The 21,974-nt window shown below is 55.0% G+C and overlaps 7 protein-coding genes and 1 pseudogene across 8 annotated transcripts, besides 1 other annotated feature; 5 read left to right on the forward strand and 3 right to left on the reverse strand.

Annotated features, from left to right (window-relative positions):
• Window positions 1-2,481: 2,481 nt before the first annotated feature.
• NCS54_00255800 (Hypothetical protein) lies at window positions 2,482-3,333 on the forward strand (the record flags this gene model as incomplete). The annotated part of the gene is made up of 2 exons (XM_053148155.1): window positions 2,482-2,761; window positions 2,819-3,333. The coding sequence occupies 2 exons, from the start codon at window positions 2,482-2,484 to the stop codon at window positions 3,331-3,333; spliced, it is 795 nt and encodes a 264-aa protein (XP_053004130.1).
• A 984-nt stretch (window positions 3,334-4,317) lies between these two features.
• On the reverse strand, window positions 4,318-4,757 carry NCS54_00255900 (ACB domain-containing protein; the record flags this gene model as incomplete). Its single annotated transcript, XM_053148156.1, has 2 exons — window positions 4,318-4,470; window positions 4,551-4,757. The coding sequence occupies 2 exons, from the start codon at window positions 4,755-4,757 to the stop codon at window positions 4,318-4,320; spliced, it is 360 nt and encodes a 119-aa protein (XP_053004131.1).
• A 599-nt stretch (window positions 4,758-5,356) lies between these two features.
• NCS54_00256000 (Pyr-redox-2 domain-containing protein) lies at window positions 5,357-6,528 on the forward strand (the record flags this gene model as incomplete). Its single annotated transcript, XM_053148157.1, has 2 exons — window positions 5,357-5,473; window positions 5,524-6,528. The coding sequence occupies 2 exons, from the start codon at window positions 5,357-5,359 to the stop codon at window positions 6,526-6,528; spliced, it is 1,122 nt and encodes a 373-aa protein (XP_053004132.1).
• A 126-nt stretch (window positions 6,529-6,654) lies between these two features.
• Window positions 6,655-7,945, reverse strand: NCS54_00256100 (Endocytosis protein 3; the record flags this gene model as incomplete). Its single annotated transcript, XM_053148158.1, has 3 exons — window positions 6,655-7,373; window positions 7,421-7,655; window positions 7,709-7,945. 3 exons carry the CDS (start codon window positions 7,943-7,945, stop codon window positions 6,655-6,657), a joined length of 1,191 nt encoding a protein of 396 aa, XP_053004133.1.
• Window positions 7,946-8,883: 938 nt separating this feature from the next.
• On the forward strand, window positions 8,884-9,760 carry NCS54_00256200 (Isopentenyl-diphosphate Delta-isomerase; the record flags this gene model as incomplete). Its single annotated transcript, XM_053148159.1, has 3 exons — window positions 8,884-9,073; window positions 9,133-9,471; window positions 9,528-9,760. The coding sequence occupies 3 exons, from the start codon at window positions 8,884-8,886 to the stop codon at window positions 9,758-9,760; spliced, it is 762 nt and encodes a 253-aa protein (XP_053004134.1).
• A 1,902-nt stretch (window positions 9,761-11,662) lies between these two features.
• On the forward strand, window positions 11,663-12,587 carry NCS54_00256300 (annotated as a pseudogene). The gene is made up of 3 exons: window positions 11,663-12,024; window positions 12,082-12,334; window positions 12,384-12,587.
• Window positions 11,663-12,587: a sequence feature.
• Window positions 12,588-13,104: 517 nt separating this feature from the next.
• On the reverse strand, window positions 13,105-14,037 carry NCS54_00256400 (Hypothetical protein; the record flags this gene model as incomplete). Its single annotated transcript, XM_053148160.1, has 3 exons — window positions 13,105-13,809; window positions 13,865-13,977; window positions 14,034-14,037. The coding sequence occupies 3 exons, from the start codon at window positions 14,035-14,037 to the stop codon at window positions 13,105-13,107; spliced, it is 822 nt and encodes a 273-aa protein (XP_053004135.1).
• An 843-nt stretch (window positions 14,038-14,880) lies between these two features.
• Window positions 14,881-17,945, forward strand: NCS54_00256500 (Lon protease-like protein 2, peroxisomal; the record flags this gene model as incomplete). The annotated part of the gene is made up of 4 exons (XM_053148161.1): window positions 14,881-15,349; window positions 15,403-17,510; window positions 17,574-17,743; window positions 17,858-17,945. The coding sequence occupies 4 exons, from the start codon at window positions 14,881-14,883 to the stop codon at window positions 17,943-17,945; spliced, it is 2,835 nt and encodes a 944-aa protein (XP_053004136.1).
• Window positions 17,946-21,974: the final 4,029 nt, after the last annotated feature.

The raw sequence follows: 21,974 nt of genomic DNA on the forward strand, positions 1-21,974 counted from the left end.
AGCATGGAGGCTGCTTTATTTCTCGGCTTTACTGTAACTAGGGTATTCACTCGCCTCGGTTTCCACGGTGTAAAGGGAGCAGATGAGAGATTTCCTGGGCCAGGGATGAGATTGTACCTGGTGTAATAGGCTCCATTGCAAGGCGTCTCTGGAAACTTGGCAAGGGCACGGCGGGAATAGGCGGTGTCTTTGTGTGTTGTACCAAGATAGATAATAATCTCTCGGGACACCCTTGTTGTCGCTGCTCAGCTTGACCGACGTGAAGTGAGATGGACGATCTTTGACCGTTTCTATGTTGTGATGCATATGAGTGGAGGAGATTGTGAGTCAAGTGGAACTAGACTGAAGGGTCAAGTGTTATTGACCGCGACGAATTATCCCGCCGGACGGCTAGGTACAGATGTTCCGAATTGCTGGAGATGAGGAGCAATTTGCGGTATATTTGGGCCTGCTCAAGGGCGTCTAATTTGACGGCAACTTGTCGCCAGCCGTCGGGACAGTACTGACACGAACGGCAAGATGCATGTTGGCAAGAGCATAAAGGATCAGTGAGTCACGAAAAGAAGAGAGTTAGGCTGTCTGTCTCGGGTTTGCTTTTTTATTTTTAGGTGGTTTGTCTGGATGCGAGGCATTAATGTGATGCAGCTGGCCTGATGTTGATGCGAGATAGAGAATAAATAGAAAAGCGATGTGTTGGCAGAGGATGGATGCATGCAAAGTCTAAACATAGAATACTATATACCGTCGGTAAAGAAGAACTATAGTGAACAATGGATGTATTGTTTGTTGACTTGTATGCGTAGAGTGTCACAGGCAGGTGATGGCTAACAGCCTGGTGAGTCGGGGAGACTGAGCAACCACAGCTGGCCTCGACAAAGAGACAGACTCTGAAATTGAGATTGCCACTGACGTTCTCGTTCGGTCCAGCCCTTGAGATCCCTGTCGTCTTGTCGAGAGGCTAATGGCCCATGACCTGGTTCATGGAATAACCTGAAACCCGGGTGGTGTCGTGTGAGTGGGAGAACCAATAGGAAGCGTTAATAAGTAGCCGGGAGGGCAGTTTAGCGGTAGAAGAGCCACGTCTGCCATGAATGTTTCTCTTCTCTTCTCTTCATCCTTTGCGTCTTCTCAAGCTTGTGCAGCCTGTTTGTCTACTCGGTATCGAGGTATCTATTGCTTGCTTCTGTGTGGTGGCCTGTTCCTGGTTCCTGCGTCAGGCGGCTTCCTAGCGCAACGGGCCTCGGCTAGCACCTGCAGCTGGTTGGCAGGACCCCTGAAGCCGGGCGGCAGCAAGCTGACCACTCAGAGGCGTCAGCGGGTGACATTGCGACTGGAGGGACCTACCAGAAGAGGCAAGTAGGGCCTTGAGAGCCCATGTCGAAGAAATGGAGAGCTCTGCAGCTGCAATATCACTCGTTGACGTCAAGAGGCTTCTCTCTTCTTCCCCAAGATTGCACTCTTGAAGCGGTCTAATGCGCCATGCCATGCCATGGTCCAACAGGGTCTGGTCTGGCAGGTCGGTGAGTGGCTAATTAACACCTTCAGTTCAGCCCTCATTTGATGCAACTGACGATCATGGGGATTTGGCGTCGAAAATCTCGCAGACTAGGCTAGAAGAGAGATTTGCTCGACTCGGACAAATTGCTTAATTGCCCGGCGCATGGACATGTGTCGACTGTGTTGCATGAAACACCATGTTTGTCTTGGACGAGGACGCAAAGACCAATAAACTCTTTGTCAAAACAATGGATGTCTCGTCGCAAAAGAACCCTTCCCTTCCTTTCTACCAGGGCCTCAACTGACCTACCCCTCAACACTCCCACAATAGGCTAGGCGCCGGGCAGCCCAAGGTCGCGATGGAGGCAAATGTCGAGGGGGGGGACACAATTTAAATTAAAAAAGGAGATGGGATCCATGGCCAAGCACGCGCCCCCCTACCCGTCGATCTAGCCTATGGGAGGCTTGAGACGAGACCCCATTCCCCTTCCAACCAGCCGGACTCTCTCGCGATGCCTTGCCCAGGGCTGGCCTGGCTTCTGGGCTGCTGCCCGTTGTGGTTCTAGGTCGCGTTTGAGCCTTTCTTTCCTTGGCGTGTGCCGGCTTGCTTCCCTCGCTGCCACTGCCAGTGGCACCCTCAAATGGGTACTTACACCGAGATGGCCCCCATCTTGTCAACCATCACCCTCTTCCACCCTCTCCGTCCTTGTTGTTGTTGCTGCTGTTGTCGTTGTCCTGCCTAGAGCTTCGCATCTGTCGATACTCGATCCATTCTTTCAACTCTTCCTTTGACACGGCATCTTTACTCGATCCTAGTCTTACAGACCTAGCATCTTGTTCACTCACTCACTCACTTACTCGCTTCACTGCTTCTCCACCGCGAAACCCTGTTTGTGGCTCTCGTTCCCTGCCTGCCAGATCGCATCGTGTAAGCGCTTCAACTCGACTATATTCTTTCGACTTCAGTCCTTCTCGTCCGTCAAGATGAACTTCAAGACTCTCGCCTCGCTCGTCCTCCTGGCCTGCGCCACAAACGTCGCCGCCGACCCCCAGCCTTACAAGCTGGTCAAGGCCCCCGTCGAGGGCCTCAGTCTCGCGCGTCGCTCTACTCCCGGGTATCAGCCTGAGCAGTCTACCTGCGGCGACGGCAGCACCTGCGCCGAAGCTTGCGGCCAGGGCTACGAGACGTGCCCTTCCAACGACGATTCCACTCACTGCTACAACCCCCTGGTCAAGCAGAAGTGCTGCTCTGATGGCACTGGAAGTATGTTGCGCTAGACTCGGCTTACACGACAAGATAGATAAACTAACCTTGCTCTAGACTCTTGCGATGATGGCTACTACTGCACTCATGACACCAAGTCTCAGACCTGGTGCTGCCCTGACTCGATGGACTTGGTTCAGTGTGCGGCTGCGTACGGCGTCAAGGACGGCCTTGAGACCGACTCGCCTTTGACCACTTCCAAGCCTGCCACCACCACTTCTGAGCTCAAGACCATCTCCACCACCGTTCTCATCACGAGCACCTCTCTTCCCACCCCTGAGACCACCTCTACCACCATCGCTGTTCCCACGACCAAGGCTGTCACTGCTAAGACCAAGACTGAGGTCGTTGAGAAGACCACCACCCCCTGCCCCAGCTCTGGTTACAGCACTGCCTGGCGTGGTTCCAACAGCACCATCGCCAGCGCCGTCCCGACTCAGCCCTCCGAGACTGGCCCTGCTCCTATCGAGACCACGGCAATCAGTGAGCCTCCTCAGGCCACCGGTGGTGCCGCCACCACTGGTGTGAGCGCTCTGCTCCTTGTCGCTGCTGGTGTCTTCGCCCTCCTCTAAATCAAGCTCTGTCCCGTGGAAGCGTTGGCTACTCTTGAGTCGCCTTTCGGATACGACTTGCTCGGCGTCGCCACGATATTTACGAGTTCATGATGAAGAGAGCGATGGGAGGCTTGGTGCATTTGAGATGACGACTATTGGAAAAACCCCGTGTTGCAATGTCGAGCTTCTAATACCCTTCTGATGATCATACCCCCTTTTTTCGAATTTCAACCGGAGTTGACGGGCTTGGTGTTTTTTGTGTGTTTGGTAAGGAAAAGAAAGGAAAGGAAAGGAGCGAGGAAGAGGATGAGATGGACGAAATGAGAAACGCTCACAGGTGCTTGGAATGCTTTGACGTCTGGTACACGACCTTCGTATACCCAAGGTACCTAGTACCTACTTTACACTTGAATCTTAGTTACTATTCCTCACGGAGCGAGAGCTACAGCCTCCGCTCTGTGATCCTACTTGACCTAATAATTGCCCTGGTAGACAATTTTACTCGACATTGCACACGCTTGAGTGAAGGCTCCCACATGTCTTTTGAGGTTTGCATAGAGACTATGATTCGTAGCTTGGCAATATTAGTATTAAGAGGTCGAGGATGAATAAGAGCTCAGGGTATCGACTGGGTTGAGATTAGATCATCTTATCTTGTACCGACAGGCTGGCTCCAGGGTTCCGGGATGATGCGGCCGCTCCCGAGAGTAGCTATCAGCCATGCCAGGAACCAAAGTGTAAATATGGAGGCGATGGTGTAGTAAAGCACAAGATGGCGTCAGTTTGAGGCTCTCGATGACACGAATCAAGATGAGAAAGCGATTGGGTATGATTTCTCTCAGCAACTAAACACGGCGCGTGCAGACGCAGCGCAACCGATAGCAAACGGCCCTCCCATTTCCATTCCAAGCTTTATTCTGTTTCTTCATGTATGTGTGTACCAGGTTCCCTACTCTTTGGCCTCGTCGCATCGTAAACATTCTTCGTCTTGTCTAAATTCGTCTAGTTTCCGCCGACGGCCTCGGGCACCTTGTTCTCGTCGTAGCCGTACTTCTCCTTGAGCTCCTCGACGAGCTTGACGTATTGCTCCTGTGCGGCCTCGGGGGTGACACCCTCGTTGACGACCTTCTCCCACGCCTTGTGCTTGGCCTTGCCCTGAGGGAGTGTGTTAGCTTTTTGTCAGTGTTGGGAGTCGCGTAAGGGGAGCTTGCCTTGAAGTCAAAGGTGCCAGGGACACCGGCCTTGGAGAAGTCCTCACCAGTGCCGACCTTGTAGAGAGCTGTGCGAGAAGACAACATGTTAGCTGGGATGGGAACGTGGCGAGGGGGGGTAAGGTGGCGGTTACCGTAGAGCTGGAGGAGCTCGTCAGGGCCGGGCTTAGAGGTGAGCTTCTTGGAGTCCTCAATGGCCTTCTTGAAGGCATCGCTCTGGGGGGCAGCCATGATGATGGAATAGAGAAGGAGGTTGGTGATTAGAGGTAAAAGACGAGTTTGTTTCTGGTATGTAGAGAGAGATGAGAGAGGGAGAAGAGGAAATGACGAAGTTGCGGGTGTTGGGATTATTGTTGAGGAACTTGGCCTTCCCCCCCGGCGGTGCGGGTTATAGCGGGGTCATGGGATTGGGATGGAGGGGTCAGGCGCAGCGCTCGCTCTGTTGCGGTGGAGGACGTGAGTCGGGTAATGCGCGGCGTTACCCGAATAAGACACGAGCATCAGCGGACGATCATCGACCAGAGTAGACAAAGATGCCTCGGCTTCAACAGCTTGAAGATGATGTGCGAGTCTATTGGTGTGACAGAAGCTGCAACACTGCCGGCATCATGTCAAGAGGACAGACACATACCTACGGAGGGACCATGATTCAGCCATGAAACACTCTGCGGTAGGCTGCGTCGGCTCGTCATAGACAAACATGGAATTATTCCGAGATCGACGACGTCTCCCTTGACATCCGGCTCTCATCAGTCAACTCATTCACACGGGACCATAACCCCAAACACAAAGAAGATAATTAACATCAGCCTTTCGTCAAGCTCGCAATCATGACAAAAACCGTCGTCGTCTTGGGTGGCAGCCTTGGTGGCCTGGCTGTTACTCACCGTCTACTCAAGTATACGCGGCCACATGAGGAAGACCTCAAGGTGGTTCTCGTGTCCAAGGTAAAAAGCCTAGCCTTTGCACAACGACCCCTCGAGGCTCACTTTGGTAGAATAGTCACTTCTATTGGAACCTAGCTTCCGTCCGTGCCGTTATTCCTGGCGTAATCAAAGACGACCAGATCCTCGCTCCAATAGAGCCTGGTCTGGCTCAGTACCCGGCCGGCAGCGTTAAGTTCATCGTCGGCGCCGCCTCCGCCGTTGACCCAGCGGCCCGCACCGTCCGCGTTGATAAGGACGGCGGCCCGGGCCCGGTGCTTACATATGATCACCTTGTGGTCGCTACGGGTGCGGATGCCGCTGACCCGGCGCTCCCCTGGAAGGCCTGCGGTTCGCATGAGGACCTCCTGACCAGTCTTCACGACACAGCTGCCAAGGTTGAGAAGGCAAAGCATGTTGTCATCGCCGGAGCCGGCGCCACTGGAGTCGAGCTCGCTGGTGAAATCCGCTACGCCTTCCCATCCACGACGGTGGTACTCATCTCACCAGGGGACCACGTCGTCGCCGGGGATCAGATAGCAGGGTGCGTCGAGGCCGAACTCCGCCGGCTGGGCGTTGAGATCCGAGCAGGCGTGCGCGCCGATGCCGCAACGGAGCTGCCGGACGGCAAGACGCGGGTGACGCTATCGGACGGCGGGGTTCTTGAGACGGACCTATACCTCCCGACCATGGGACTCCGACCCAACACGGGGTTCTTGCCAAAGGAGTGGCTCAATGAGCACGGCTATGTGGACGTGGACGAGGAGATGCGTGTGAAGGCCGCTGTTGATGGTGTGTGGGCTGTGGGAGACGTCGTGTCTAAGCCGCGGGCGGCCTTCATGATCACCGACGCCCAGGCCGCAGGCGTCGCAAAGAACATCGACCTTGCGCTCAAGGACAAGCCGGCACAGTCCGTGAGTGGTCCCCTCGTGGATGTCTTCCTATGCTCCACAGGCCGGAGTCGCGGAGCTGGGCGACTAGGAGTCGTGCCCGTACCGTCTCTCGCAGTGTGGGCAGTCAAGGGCCGTACTCTGGGTATGCAGCGCACGCAAAAGTACGCGGATGGGAGTATGTGGTGACGATGAGTGTTGAGTAGGCGAATGACTAGAGCAGCAACGCCTAACGTCCCATCAAACAAAACGCCATGATATTCCTACATAATAAACAGCGAGCCCGCCAACCCTCGATTATATACGACCTCCCCTTTACCTCTTCTCGTCCTCAATCTCCCTCCGGATCTCCTCGAGCACCTGCTCACGCGACCGCAGGTGTGATTCTAGACCCTCGACCTGTTCACGGACTGTCTGGAGATCCTCCTGTATGCTCTTAAGACCCCCGCCTACCGCACTCTTGCCCGTTCCCTCCTCTAGCTCCCTCAATTCCCTACGCTTATATTCAAGTAGCTGGTCAAGTTCCTTCTTGACAAGTGCGGGCTTTGAATCACGCTTGCCGCCTTTCCGGCGCTCGGCAATCTCCTCAACCTTCTTGATCTTCTCCTCCAGGTCCTGCAGCTTGCGCTTTAGTCGCACCTCTTCCCAATCTTCCGTCTTCTCCGTCGAGAAATCTGTGCCCGCGGTCTTGAAACCGCTGCGGCCTAGGCGCGTGAGGTATTGGTCGCCAAACTTGGCCTTGCGTCCGGTGGTAGTCGAGTCGTCGGCCTTGGTAGCCCATCGTGAGTTGGCGCCGGTTCGCTGGTTGTCGACTTGGTAGTCGATCTGGTTGCGCTCAAAGCTAGAGCGGAGAGAGGCAGGGACGGTGCGCGGGATTCGGAAACCCTCGTGTCGGTAGTTAAGAATATGTAGGAAGGCGAGGGCGGCGTCTTTGTTAATGGTCGATTGCGCAGATGGGTTGACCAAGTTCCATGCGGATCTAATGTCGGTATCGGGAACGTCAAGGGACTCGTAGAGATCGCTGAGAGAGTTGACTGTGTCGATTAGCTTATGCTTCTTGAGATTCAGTCAGGGGACGTACAAGCAATCTCGCCCCGCATGTCCCGGCTCTCCTGGTAAATCTGCTCGTACTTGGACTTGTCCTCAGGTTTCATGTACCACTCGAAGCCGTCCTTGAGGCCGAGGTCCTCTGTTTCATCCTCAACTTGCTCGAACTGCACTTGCTTGCCAGTGATGGCCCGGGTCGCTTGCACCAGATGGGCCTTGGACTCTGGGACGAGCCAATCGGGCAGGGAGGTGGGAACGTCTGCGTATTCCTGTACTAGGTAAGCTGCCGTGTCACAAAGGTCCTTGAGCGACAGAACCATACCCCGTTCAGGATGTCAAAGATGACGCGCATGGCGACGCAGAACTCCTCAAAGTCGAGGTTTCCATCATTGTCCACATCTGCCAGGTCCCATACTCGCTCCAGCTGATCATCTCGGAGGCCACTGTTCTTGAGCACGGGGGCGGCCTGCTCTCCTGTAAGGAACTTGCCGCCGCCTGTCCGGGCGGAAAAGATGTTCCAATAGGTTTCGATTTCTTGCGCCTCGATCTTGGGAGCCATGGCTGCGTCGGATGGCGCTGGGCGACTGGGGACGTTGTCGGCGAAAGTATTAAGGACAAAAGGGAAGATCAGATTATCTGGAGAGTAGAATTAAGTAGCAATCGTTTGGGCGGCGACCGCAGAATGTGGAATACGGCGGAGAGATGATGTCGGTGTCGGGTCGGGGCGTGAGGTTGCGAATGACGAAGCTCCGTCTCCAGCCACGCCTTGGGCTGCTTTCCCCTGATGGATGGGATGGAGAGAGCCCCGCTTTGAGCGATATCCAAGTAAGCGCAATAAGTAATCTCAATCTCGGCCATCATTCTCCCATGGGTGTCATGAGCCAGTGTGATGACAGGCCATTTACCTGGCTGGCCGTGATTAACTGACACGAGCTCCAAATACGTGGTATGTGTGTAGGTATGGTACACAAGCTGAATTCAGATGGTGATGGAGAGAAATTATGCATACAGCTACTGAAGGCTGTGTTAGTTCAACCCCTGAATTCAGCTGTATCTTTCACAAATGCCTGACAGTCGATAATACCAAACGAAAAGCAATTCGCATATGCCTCTGGGCTTCCACTTTGGGCTTTACAACTACTGCTCCAACTACATGATCATAGAACAACGACACTATCCCCAGACGAGTCTCACCGAGCTTGCTGTGGCTGAGCCCCACTGTCCCTGGCATGAGCCCCCAGAGCGTCCCCCAGGAATCGGTTCCCAGTGGCTGGCTTCAGTGGACTGCCCAATCGATGGCAGGCACGATGGAGGGGCACGGCTGCCACACCCGAACAGCCTTTGGAGGGGCAGAAGGCAAAAGAAATGACCTTAAATTGAAGCTAAACCGTCTCTTGCTTGTTACAGACCGCTCTCTTTCGCTTCGCTTTCACCGCAAAGCTCTCTCTTCTATTCCCTTGAAGCATTGTGCGATTGTACTGTCTCAATTCTGTCACAATGTCAACAACAACAACCGTCACTGCCCAGCCCATCACGGCTGAGGCTATGCTCCGTCTCTTCCCCGACATTGACACCAGCTCGGAGCCCTTGTCCGGTCACGATGAGGAGCAGATTCGCCTCATGGACGAGGTCTGCATCGTCCTCGACGAGAACGACAAGCCAATTGGCACTGCCAGCAAGAAAATTTGTACGTTGCGCCTCAGCTATACCCCGAATCCTTTGCCTTGCTAACTAGATCACTTCCAGGCCATCTCATGACCAACATCGACAAGGGCCTCCTCCACCGTGCCTTTTCCGTCTTCCTCTTCAACGACAAGAACGAGCTGCTCCTCCAGCAGCGCGCCACCGAGAAGATCACCTTCCCCGACATGTGGACCAACACCTGCTGCTCCCACCCCCTCAACATCCCCACCGAGACGGGATCGAGCCTCGAGGATGCCATCGCCGGCGTCAAGAGGGCCGCTCAGCGCAAGCTTGATCACGAGCTTGGCATCAAGAAGGAGCAGGTCCCCTTTGAGAAGTTCCACTTCCTGACCCGAATTCACTACAAGGCTCCCAGCGACGGAAAGTGGGGTGAGCATGAAAGTATGTTTTACAACTAGTCTCTTGATGCGAAGGCACAATATCTAACTGCGGCCTAGTCGACTATATTCTGTTCATCAAGGCCAATGTCGACCTTGACGTCAACAAGAACGAGGTCAGGGACACCCAGTACGTCAGCCCAGAGAAGCTCAAGAAGCAATTCGACGACCCCAGCCTGGTCTTCACTCCCTGGTTCAAGCTCATCTGCAACTCGATGCTGTTTGAGTGGTGGGAGAACCTCGACTCTGGCCTGGACAAGTACCTGAACGAGCAGGAGATTCGCCGCATGTAACGAACCACGGATAACGAGACAAAGAAAACTCCGAAACGAAACAGGACGACAGGGGAGACAAGATGATTGCCAAAAAGAGTTATGAGGGAAAGAATCAGGTTGCGGTTGCATAGGCTGTTCGCGGTCGATCAGCATAGATATCCGCTCTCGCGCCTCCGCCGTGTCTAGATCAGATCTCACGAGGGGCACAGAGCCGCTTTTTAATTTGACGTCGTTTATATTCATCACTTTCTTCGACGCAGCAAATTATTGTTTCTGGAACCCAGCAAAAAACCCTGGCAGTTCGCAGAGATAGCTGCGATCCCGATCGAATTGTCATGATCTACTACTCCTCATATACGAGCGATTGGGCTCTTGTGCATCAATACTTAAGCCCCCAACTTGCTTCTTTCCCGCCTCGTCCGAGCTCATCACAACTCACAAGTTGCACAGTACATTCTTAGTCTGGTGACCTCGGGTGCCGTTGCAAGCCGCTGCCATCCAAGACAGACAAGAGAATCATTGTCTTTGGACGCTGCCGGTCAACTTTGGTTCAACCGCGCCAACCGATTCAGCCCTCGCGCTGGAGGCACATGTGCTCCTCAATCAACAAAGCACCTCGACCCGGAGCCGGCTATCTTGACTAATGAGAGGATGCCCTGCGCATGAGGCCCTCGCATCTCCTGCACCAGGTGGCGTAGGTTCACGCTCGTCCTTGGCTATACTGGACCACAGCTGACGCCAGAGCTCTCGTTCATCCCCACAGCCTGAGGAATCTCCATGGCTCAGTCCCATTCTCCCACGTCAAGGAGCCACAAAAACAGTCAGCAACCGTACACTGACTGGCTGACCCGAGGTCTCTGAGACAGCTTCACAGCATGGCTTGCCAGTATTCCACGGGTTCTGCAGGGTTGCCCCCCACCGGTCACCCATGGTCATGTGGTCCCCCAGGGCGCCTCAGGGACCAAGCACTGTGCTCCGTATCCCGCTTCCTTGATTCCTTAACGCTCGGTCTGCCCTCTTGCCGCTCCCTTTCGTGTATGACTCGGGAGAGCTAACGTTAGCCGTTACCCCACGAAGTGGCTGTCATCTGTAAACCGACCAATGGCATCACCGAGTCTTGTTGAGTTGTGCCGTATCTACGCTGCCGGCCATTGGGGTCCACACGGCACTTCTATCTATCACCCGCCCGCCTACATAAACCCCCTCGGCCGATTGCCTATCTCTGCTTGCTTCTCTCTTCCTCTCCTCTCCTCAACTGCCTACCTACCTCTTACTCTCATACTTCACTTTACCTCAAGTCATTCTACCCACACCACAGTCTGGCCTCACTAACAGGACCCTTTGTCAGGAAATCTTGCTAAGCTCTCTCTTAGAAGGGGATTGCTGGAAAGAATAGCCACCTTGGTGTCTTGCTACTGCTGTTGCCGCTTGTTGATTGCTACTCTGAGCACCAACCTCTGCATGGTGAACGACTGTTCAGTCAACATTATCGTCTGAAACCTCTCGTGCCTCTCTTCTTTGTCAACTTGTCTCTCCAACCGTCTTCCTCTCAGCTCGCCCTCGTGAACCTATCGTACGCCCACATTGAGAAACTCGGTCGAACCGATCGACGCTCGTTCGATACCTACATCCCCCTCCTCCTCTTAAAGCCATAATCGCGAGCCTGGCCCGCTCAAGCACCAACTTGATGTCGGTTGAAGTTCGCACAAGCCTTAACTGTCTGCGTCATCCTTCGAGATTCACGCCCGTCTCCAGAACTCAGCTCTCGCGGGTTCACACGGGCGATAGTATCCAAAATATACAATGTGAGTCTGGGGACTTAATGAGTCTGAACCCATCATGCTTAATGCCACCCGCGGCGCTCCCTTCTTTGCAAAAAGGGGAGCCCCTGTGTTTTCTAGATACAGCCATCAGCTCTAGTACCGAGTAAATAACTGGTTCATCATGGAGGGAAATACAACCACCAAGAGTATCAGTAATAATCTCAGCGGCGCCTCGGCCCTCGCCAAGTGGCGACGCCGGTCTCTCGTGCCACCCTCGTGGGAGGACTCGATCCGCTTTGTGAGCGTCAACGAGTCGGCTGAGGCGGGCAGGTCGCTGGCGCACGCGTTCGCGACTGACGCCATGAGCCAGTATGTGCTCGACGGCGACGACATGGCGGATTACTCGGACGAGCAGAAGTGGAAGCTCCACGTCGACCACATGACGTATATGGTGGCGGCTCACTGCTACAAGGGCGTCGTAACGGCCATCGGGTCCGACTACGACGCTGTTGCTTTGTGGTATGTTCCCCCCCTCGTGTCTTTGAGAAACAAGCTTCAGCTAACATCCGTCGTCAGGCTGCCTCCCGGTCAGCAGATGGACGACTGGTGGACGTCTCTGCGCAGCGGCATGTGGAGGCTGTACTACCAGCTCTCGGCCGAGGGCAGGAGACGCTACTACGATGAGATGCTGCCTGTGCTGAACCAGACCAAGGAGGAGGTCATGGGTGAGAGGGACAAGGACTGCTACTATCTCGTCTACATCGGCACCAAGCCTGCTGCCCAAGGCAAGGGATACGCGGGCAAGCTGATCCGCGACATGGTTGCCAAGGTGAGGAATAACTGGAAAGAATTCGGAGTACACGCTGACACTCGCTCAGGCCGACGCCGAGAACCGCCCCATGTACCTTGAAGCCAGCACCAAGCGCAACAGCGAATACTACGCCAAGTTTGGCTTCAAGGTCAAGCGCCCCGTCGTCTTTGAGAACAGCCCGGAGCCCATCACCATGTACATCATGGTCCGCGAGCCCCAGACCCCTCGACCGTCCTGCGGCCCGGCCGTCATGGCCACGGTAAAGTTCTAGGGAAACGAGCCTCTGGTCCAGCCAAAGGCCGACGAGGGATCAGAGGCTGTCGTCGAGGAACTCGAGTATGTCGAGGAGCTGGGGGGTGCAAGACGAGCACATGGACCTGAATGTGTTGTGATGTGAGTCTTTGCGAGTTGAACCTTGAGTGAGGAAATGTGTTTGTCGTCATGAATTTGCATTAACCGATCGACCTTGATTTGATTCTCTGGGAACAATAAGAATGAGCATACGGATAAGGGAGAGGATCTTGGATTGCTTCAATTTGGCCGACATTCGCTGACCGCCAGTCTTTACCGCAATTGTTGCTCTATTTTGTTCTGCTTTTTTTTGCATTGCTTTGCAGTTATTGGACTAGCTCGAGTCGTTCATTAGGAAGAAAGAAAACAAATAAAATCGTCATTCCTTCATAAGCTGATCCCGCCTATAACCGTCAACACCGTTGCACCTAGCTTTTGTAGATTGTACGAGTGGACGTCGACAACCTCCTCCTCCTTCTTCGTAGCCTTTTCTCAACCTAGTACTCGAGAATTGCCCATGTCTCGTCGTCGACCGTTGTGTAAATGAGACCCTGGCCGAGCAGCTCGTCGGCCGCAGTGAGAACGTCTCTCACTGACAGGCCAGTAGAGCTGGTAATGCCATTGATATGGACACCCTCGTTGCCGCCAGGAGCGTCGTTCATAAAGCTAAACATCTTCTTGGCCAGGCCAGAGCATCCGGACAGTTTCGAAGGTGCTGCATTTCCACCAGCCTGGTCGTTGTAGCCGCCACCGTCGACAAACATGCTATCTCCTTCGCCGTTGGCACCACCCTGACCACCAAGGGGCCCCTTGGTAAAGTACAAGTGAACATATGTGGCCTCGAGCATGTGGTAGCTGACCTCGTTGAAGTCCTCGACGGGCCTGATGACGTGTGCGCCGACGTGCCTCTTGCTGTTGAAGGACTTGAGGCGTCCCCAGACACGGACATGCGAGTCGAGCTCGAACTCCGGGTCGTTGTTGTTGTCGGCGTCGACCCACTTCTTCACCTCGATCTGGCCGGTGCCGTCATCGATCTTGAAGGTGATGTTTGTGGGCTGGGGGGTCACGCTGCGGATCTGGCCGACGAATGTGATCTGGGTGATGAGGGAGCCGTCGATCTTGAAGTCGGCGCCCTGGAAGGCCTCTTCGGCGTCGAGGATCTGCTTGATGGTGACGGGGCGCAAAGACTCATCTTGGTATGACTATAGAGGCAGATCGTCAGAAGCTGTGAGTGAAGCGTGAGGGATGCCATCGTACCTTGCCGCCACCGCCGCCGCCCTGGCTGCCCTGCTGTGAGCCTCCAGCAAAGAAACCGCCCGAGTCATCGCCCCCTTGGCCATAACCTGTTTTTTGGAATCCAGTGTAGGCAGCTGTAGCAGTTTGTCAGTCGGGATCCGCAAGAGGTGAGGTGAGAAGTTGCACATACACATTGTGATAATTGTGTGATGTAGGTTGAGCGTGCAGACTAGGATGCAAGCTTCGTAGAGAATAGAAGACGCGTTAAAACGCGCCTAGGTTTAATGGGTTTGCCCCGCGATTCACGGTGTGGGGCCGCTTCTGCCTTAGTCATTCACCAAAGCTCGAGCACGTGCCATTTGAGAAGCGATGGCCAAGCCATCACCAAGCTTGAAGCTGAGGAGACAAGGGAGGGTGACATGTGGCCGACAGAATGAATCGAGGAGAGCGCCGCGATCCTTTACGTCTTGAAGCTGGACCAAAGAGAACACCATTCGCTAAATGGCTTTTGACACAATTCAAAGGTACGACTCGACCTCATCATGCATCTAGCGGAACGCTTCCCCGTCCGTAGTGGATGCGAACATCAGGTCACAACAACGGGATGCCCGGCTGGGATCATGGAAGACGATGGCATCGGTGAGAAGCCGTGGCAGCTTCCCGAAGCTCCTCCTCTTCTCAAAGAGGAGAGCATCACATATGAAATCGTCAACAATTGGCAGAACCCAGTTCGCATTAGCCTCGGCATCCCATCAAAAGTGGAAACGAACGAAGCGAAGCGACAGCGGCAACGGCAACGGACCCCGGCCTCGGCCTTGACCCCCGTGTTTCTCCAGGTTTCTTTTCCGCGACCAACAACGGTCATTTATCGGCCATCTATCCATCCATCCATCCATCACTTCCGTCCGTTCGCGTATCCATCTACTTTGTCCATCAGAGCAGAAGCCGCCATCGTCCCTAATTTGTTTCTCTACCAAGCGTTGATTCTTCCCGTCTTCTAATCCCCTTAATCTCCAGCAGCCGCGTCTCGTGTCGTCATGTCCAAGCCGCAGACCGGAACTCTGCCCCTGATACCGCTCGCACGAGGCACCATCCTCCTCCCTGGTCTCGTCCAGCGCATTCCAGTCTCGTCCAACCGACCCGACGTCCCCGCCCTCCTCGCCCACGTCTACGAGCAGGCCGCCACCAAGGGCCCCGACACGCGAATCGACAGCATCCCCATCGGCTGTGTCCCCATCTCGTCACCTCTTGTCGGCCCCAATGGCCAGCGTCTCATCGGCGATGCTGAGGACATAGATCCTGCAGAGATTGAAAATGTTCTTCCCGGATCCGCGCGCAAGGAGGACCTCTACAACTTCGGTGTCGAGGCCAAGATCATTGGCATCGATGGGAGAGGTACCGGGGAGTTCGCCTTGCGCGTCGAAGGCGTCACGCGAATCCGTATCGATAGCTTCACTAGAGAGCGTCCTTATTTTGAGGCAAAGGTTACATACTTTAAAGAAGACAGTAGGTAAACCCTCGTCATCTTGTCAACGATCCCCCACTTATCTCCGTTACAGCCAGCAGTCCTCCCGATAAGCAGCTACAGGACCTCTTCAACCTTTTGAAATCGCGATCCCGTGAACTCGTCACTATTCTAAGGATCTCCTCTCTTCTCCCCCGAACCAAGGCTGGACCAGTGCTTTCGCCAGTGCTTACACGACGACTCGAGATGCTCATCATGAGGAGGGAGCTCAAGGAAGCCGGTCTTCTCGCCGATTTCATGGCCAATCTGGTCGAGAGCACGCACGAGGAGAAGCTCGAGGTTATCGCCGCTCTGGATATCAAGGTGCGCCTCACCAAGGTCATTGAACTGTTGGAACGTCAGGTCGGCGGCATCAAGAATAACTTCAAGATCACTACTTTCACCACAATGCCCGTCCAAATTCTCGATCGCTTAAACGAGGACCAACAACGAAAAACAGGCCCCATTCCCAACATTCCCGGCATCACCTTTGTGCCTCCCGGTGCTCAGATGCCCGGCGGCAACGACCAAAATAACGACGAGGAGGCCAACGAGCTCGATGAACTCAAACGCAAGCTTCAAAACGCGAAGCTCCCCGCAGACTCCGCCAAGACGGTAGAGAGGGAGATGCGCCGACTCCAGAAGATGCAGCCCATGAACCAGGAATACCAAGTCACTCGAAACTGGTTGGAAACTCTGGCCGAAATCCCCTGGACAGCCACGACTGATGACCGCCTCGGCCCGGATACCCTGCACAAGGCAAGAAAGCAGCTAGATGAGGACCACTACGGACTGGATAACGTCAAGAAGAGGCTTATCGAGTATCTGGCCGTTCTGAGACTCAAACAATCCATCAATGATGACGTCGACGAGAAGATAAAGAAGGCGGAGGAGGAAGCCCAGGCTGAGGCACGTCACCAGCAAGAGAAGGAGAAGGAGAAGAAGCAAGAGGGAGAGAAAAAAGAGGAGACGGCTGAGGCAAGCTCAGAAGTTGAAGCCGTGAAGCCCGATGTGGCCAAGCTTCAAATCCTCAAGTCCCAGCGTATGGTGGACAAGTCTCCCATTATGCTTCTGGCAGGACCTCCAGGTGTGGGCAAGACAAGTCTTGCGCGGTCGGTGGCTACGGCCCTGGGCCGCAAATTCCACCGTATCTCACTGGGAGGCGTCAGAGATGAGGCCGAGATCCGTGGTCATCGAAGAACCTATGTTGCGGCCATGCCTGGTTTGATCGTTCAGGGGTTAAGAAAGGTTGGTGTTGCCAACCCGGTCTTCTTACTCGATGAGATCGACAAGATTGGACAAGCCAGCATCCACGGTGATCCCTCGGCTGCCATGCTTGAGGTTCTTGACCCCGAGCAGAACCACTCGTTCCAGGATCACTACGTCGGCATGCCAATTGATCTTTCCAAGATCCTCTTCATCGCTACTGCCAACAGCCTGGAGACCATTCCCGCCCCTCTCCTGGATCGAATGGAGACCATCTACATCCCCGGCTACACCACTCTGGAGAAGCGTCATATTGCGATGCAGCATCTGGTGCCCAAGCAGATCAGGGTCAACGGACTTGCCGAGACCCAGGTTGCTTTCAACCAGGACGTTGTGTCCAAGATCATCGAGTCTTACACTCGTGAATCCGGAGTCCGTAACCTTGAACGTGAGATTGGTTCCGTTTGCCGTGCCAAAGCTGTGGAATTCGCAGAGGCCAAGGACGGGGGTCACATTGAAGAGTACCGTTCGGATCTTACAGTGGAGGATATCGAGAACATTTTGGGCATTGAGAAGTTTGAGGAGGAGATTGCCGAAAAGACGAGCCGCCCGGGTATTGTGACGGGTCTCGTCGCCTACAGCACCGGTGGCAATGGCAGCATCCTCTTCATCGAGGTTGCTGACATGCCCGGCAACGGACGAGTCCAGCTAACAGGAAAGCTGGGTGACGTTCTCAAGGAGAGCGTCGAAGTGGCGCTAACATGGGTCAAGGCACATGCTTTCGAGCTGGGCCTTACACCAGAGCCGACGACTGACATCATGAAGGAGCGCAGCATCCACGTACACTGTCCCTCGGGAGCCATCCCCAAGGATGGTCCCAGTAGTGGCATCGGCCAGGCCATTGCACTCATCTCCCTCTTCTCGGGCAAGCCGGTGCCACCGACCATGGCCATGACGGTAGGTTCCCAAGCAATAAGCAACCGTGATGACTCGGTACACTGACAGTCTTGTGTGTAACAGGGCGAGATTTCTCTCCGGGGCCGAGTCACAGCCGTCGGAGGTATCAAGGAGAAACTCATCGGCGCCCTCCGAGCGGGAGTCAAGACGGTGCTACTGCCGGCCCAGAACCGAAAGGACGTCAAAGATCTGCCTCAGGAGGTCAAGGATGGACTCGAGATCCTCCATGTCAAGTAAGTCATGCCCTCTACTACCGTGCTTCATCAACGTGCCCCTCGTGGCACGCTCCGCCACTTGCTATGCCCCGAGGACGAGAAGTTCGTATCACTGACGCATGTCTTGAACAGCCATATCTGGGAGGCCATCCGCCTTGTCTGGCCAGATTCGCAATGGGCCGATGACAGCAACTACCGAGGCATCGAGAGCCGACTATGATGGATGCTGCATCTCAGCTCATGCTCTGGCCGCACCGTCACCTGGCCCATGGTTCATGTCTCGTGGATGCCTCCCCCATCCTGTCCTGTTCCTCAACTCTGAAACGTCTCGTGGCGACCTTCCCCCCAGCCGCCCATCACCCTCCCCGCCCATACTCGTCCACCTAGGCCTCACCGAGATCCCCCAGCATGGCCCAATTCAGCCCTCTTTGCGACGCATCTAGCCGATCCACCAAACGGCCGCCCGTCTCACAGCCCCCCCCCTTTCCCGTGATCCCACGTTGTCCTTCCCGCCGGCGCCAACCATGGCTCACCCCCTGCGTGCGCACATGCCTGGTCCCCTTTTGAGACATGCAGCATCAAAGACAGTAAAGGCGGTGGTTGTGGCGTTCCCAGACAAGAAATGCGTGCCATTTCTGGCACCGTGAGCCCGCCACCGTCCTCGCCTATTTTGTGCGGTAAGTTCTGTGCCAGACAGGTACCGCCAGGGTGACGCCGCAGCGGATCAAGCGAACATGGACGAGTCCTCGTGTTACCCTGCAGAGGCTGGTCGGTTCATGGCCGTGAGGACATGGTATGGGGCTTGGTCTGATGTGATGGGTGTGGCCGTGTCGTTTCATCTGTCATTTTCCGGGAGGGAATCGTCCATCAAACGTTGTCCAGTTGCACATGCGACTCGTCACGACAGCCTCAGTTGGCAGGGTCGAGAGGCCTCGACGTGCCAGACAAGGACGTGTGTAGCGCTCCGGAGCTCATGGTGCGGGGGAGAAGTGTTGATGCGAGCCAGCGAGACACGATGTTGAAGGGCCAACCAATGTTGAAGGGTTAGCCAAGGGAGTTGGTCATTTTTTGGCGTTGTCTTGACTCTTTTTTTTCCTTGTATGGTATGAACACCAGCCTGAATGTTAGCCATGTCTAGATCTAGTTGTCTCGAATACCAAACTCGATCGTCAGCTTGTCCTGATCTGGTTCGCTTGTGCTTGGAGGTTATAACCGATCTCATTCGCGCAAAGATCAAGGGTTGAGACGTCTGGTCACTAGACCACTCAGCATCACTGCCGTGGCGTTGGGGGCTTGGTATCCATGCCCTCGGTGCCCCTAGGGAGAGACCTTGAACCTGAGAGAAACCTAGATTCGTGCCGCATTCTCTCACGACACAAAACCATCCAAGGGAGACCCATTCCCCAGCCAACAGCGTACATACGTACATTACGCACACATCTGATCTCATCTCCAAAGGGCGTACTCCGTAATGACAGCCGAATTTAGCGCATCGTAAGCCCTACAACTACCCCCATCGGCCGAGGAGCGGGTCGTGGATGCAAGTTGTCGGTGTTAGTGAGGAAAGGGGCAGAAAGAAAGGGTTCAGTCGCAAGGCGGTGCATATCCCTTCGTTCACAGACCTATCAGGCCAGTCGGAGCTCACACCGAATATTCGCCTCCCAATCTCAGCCTTCGATCCGCAATGCTGGGCCGTGACATCAAGGGAACGGCAGAGGTGGAGAGGACCGCAAAAGCCTCGCGGAGAGTTTTATTTGTTTTTTCCTCTCCTCCCTGATAGCAGAAGCAAATCCATAGAGGGGATCCGAACCAGGAAGCGAACCTGGGTCATCAGCTGCATTGCGCCGTTGATGGTTCACTAGTCAAGACCGTCTCTGTCCCAAGCCTTGAAGTTGCTTCTGCAAGATCAGATCATGTCTGTTGGATTGGTGACTGGAATTCGATGACAAGTCGGTGTGCAGAAAAACATATGTGCTTTTTAACCCTTGTCCCTTCCGCGTCCGGCGGCACGCAGCTCTTGATGGTGCCAGTTGCTAGTTCATGATGAGGCGCGCTCCGGTGTGCATGTACAGGCATGTTTAGGATATCTCATAGAGGAAACGCGAGGCTTGGCATGAAACCGTGAAACGGGTGAGTTGCGCGAGCCCGTTGAACGCAGGCTCTACTTTCCAGTCCAGTTGTCGAGCATAGTTTGCTGTCAGCGACAGGCCAAGAGCCTCCAATCTGCGCCGTGGCCCAAGCCAAGGTGTGAATCAACTTCAGAGTCAACTGCTCCTGTTGACCAGGATTCGTCCGTCGTGCATAGCACAACCAGGCATTCGCCCAGTAGCCTTCTCCCTGAGACATAAAGCCACTCTGCCCCATCGGTGCACGACTCGACCGGGACCCGGGCAGGTCAGCGGAAACCATACATAACCTCGTGGTCATCTTCACGAGCGCCGCTGAATCAAATCCGCACACACCTGTCATTTTGCGCTTTTGAAACACAGACTAATCCTGCGCGCAATGAGACTTGCAGGGTCCTATCAGAGTCTGATACAGCCCGCTTGGTACAAGGTCTGCTCCACCTTGGTGGCCTTGACAAATGACCGCCTGCACCTAGTTACTCCAGAGGCCTGGTCAGTACGTATCGTGTATCAGCCTCGGTCTGCCTCCAAGACTGGACACCTAGGGCACGTCGATCAACCTTACCTCCCCATTATTACCCCTTATTATCGCTCTCGACTATCATCTGTCACATCTCCATTCACGGCTGGGTTGTCATGTGCACGGATGATCGTCCGTGCCGATATGACCAGATGAGAGGCCGAGTATGCAGTAACCCGCGGGGACCAGCCTGGCACAACCTGCAAGAACACGGCCGCGTCCCAGGCCTCTGGGCCCATGGTGACTCTCAATGGCCCCGTGTTGTACATGTCTCGGGAACCCTCCATCTGCCGTTGAACATGCGTTGCCTGATAGCACTGCCAGACAACTTGCCCCGTTGGAAGCTCATGTGTGGGCAGTTGCGACTCTTGGTTTGATCAGGGCAGGGCCGGCGGCACAGCGGCCGTGTGCATCGCTCGAAACCAACCAGGCATGCATTCTGCGAGCCATGGGCCCCGAGAAATTGCAGAGTCTTTGCAATCGACATCAAATTCCCCTCGATACGACGTACAACAACCAGAAAATCTCCGTCTGGTCAACGCTCTGTTGGAACAGGGGAGGGGGCTTGAAGCCTCCATGCTGACGGCAGAGTTGAATGTGGTCTCGTGCAGCAAGACAAGGCCACAAAGAGGCCCGAGACAAGCCGGAGATTCTGTCGATCCCAAGGGGAGCGGAGCGTTCTGAATCCTGTGATGTCTTATTGTTGGAGTGCTGCGGCCGCTCCATTGGGCAGAGCTGATCCGCGCCATGAGATGCCCCCATTATCCGCCATTCCTTCAACGCCAAGCTATCGAGGCCGCAGCACGAATACCTCCAGCAATAGCATCTGCCCGCGTCTGGTTGGAGCGACAGAGCCAAGTCTGTGCAAGGTGACGTACTGAGTTGGCTGCCAACGGAGTCTGCAGAGGTGGAACCAATCTGGCTTGGTCAGAAGTTGACCCCCAGAGCCCATCGCCGTGATGGTGGACAACATCGTCATATCATATCATGTTCTCCAAGGACCACCCTTGTCACGGAAATTTACCTAGCCTGCCAATAGCGCTGCCCCTATCGGAACCGCGACCACGGCACCAGCCGCCGTGGTCAAGGCTGACAACCAGCTGGGTGTTGTCAAGAGAGTCCCCGGGCCTCCGTCCAAGCAGGAAGGCGTGTATGGGGGCAAGCCAGGGCACATGTCCGTCGGGCGTCCAGAGCCGGGCCTGTAGCACTCGTCGTCTTGCGTCAATTCCAAATGTCCAAGCCCAGGATCCTGGCTGGTGGGGTTTGATGAGATGAAATGCCACCCTAGATGATCGTACAGTAGTAGCTGGCCTGCAGGGAATCAACGCTCGCCGTTTACTCGGCTCTACCCAAAAGGTCAAAAGGCCGCACCAGGGGGAGGGTCCCGCCCGCCTCCAAGCTGCTGGGAGCTGCCGGGCGTATGATCGAATCTGGAGTGCGAGCGATACGTACCGGACGAGGGAGACATGGTCTGGCAACTGGGCTGATCCATGATCCATGACATTCTGAAATCGCGGTTGCTGGTAGCAGGCCGCGGCTAGCTTGTCAAGTCATGGGAAACCGGTGAGGTGAGCGATGTTGAAGAGCTGCACTTCACCTGAGC

Source organism: Fusarium falciforme, chromosome 2, assembly GCF_026873545.1.
Source record: "Fusarium falciforme chromosome 2, complete sequence".
Classification (NCBI taxonomy): Eukaryota; Fungi; Ascomycota; class Sordariomycetes; order Hypocreales; family Nectriaceae; genus Fusarium; species Fusarium falciforme.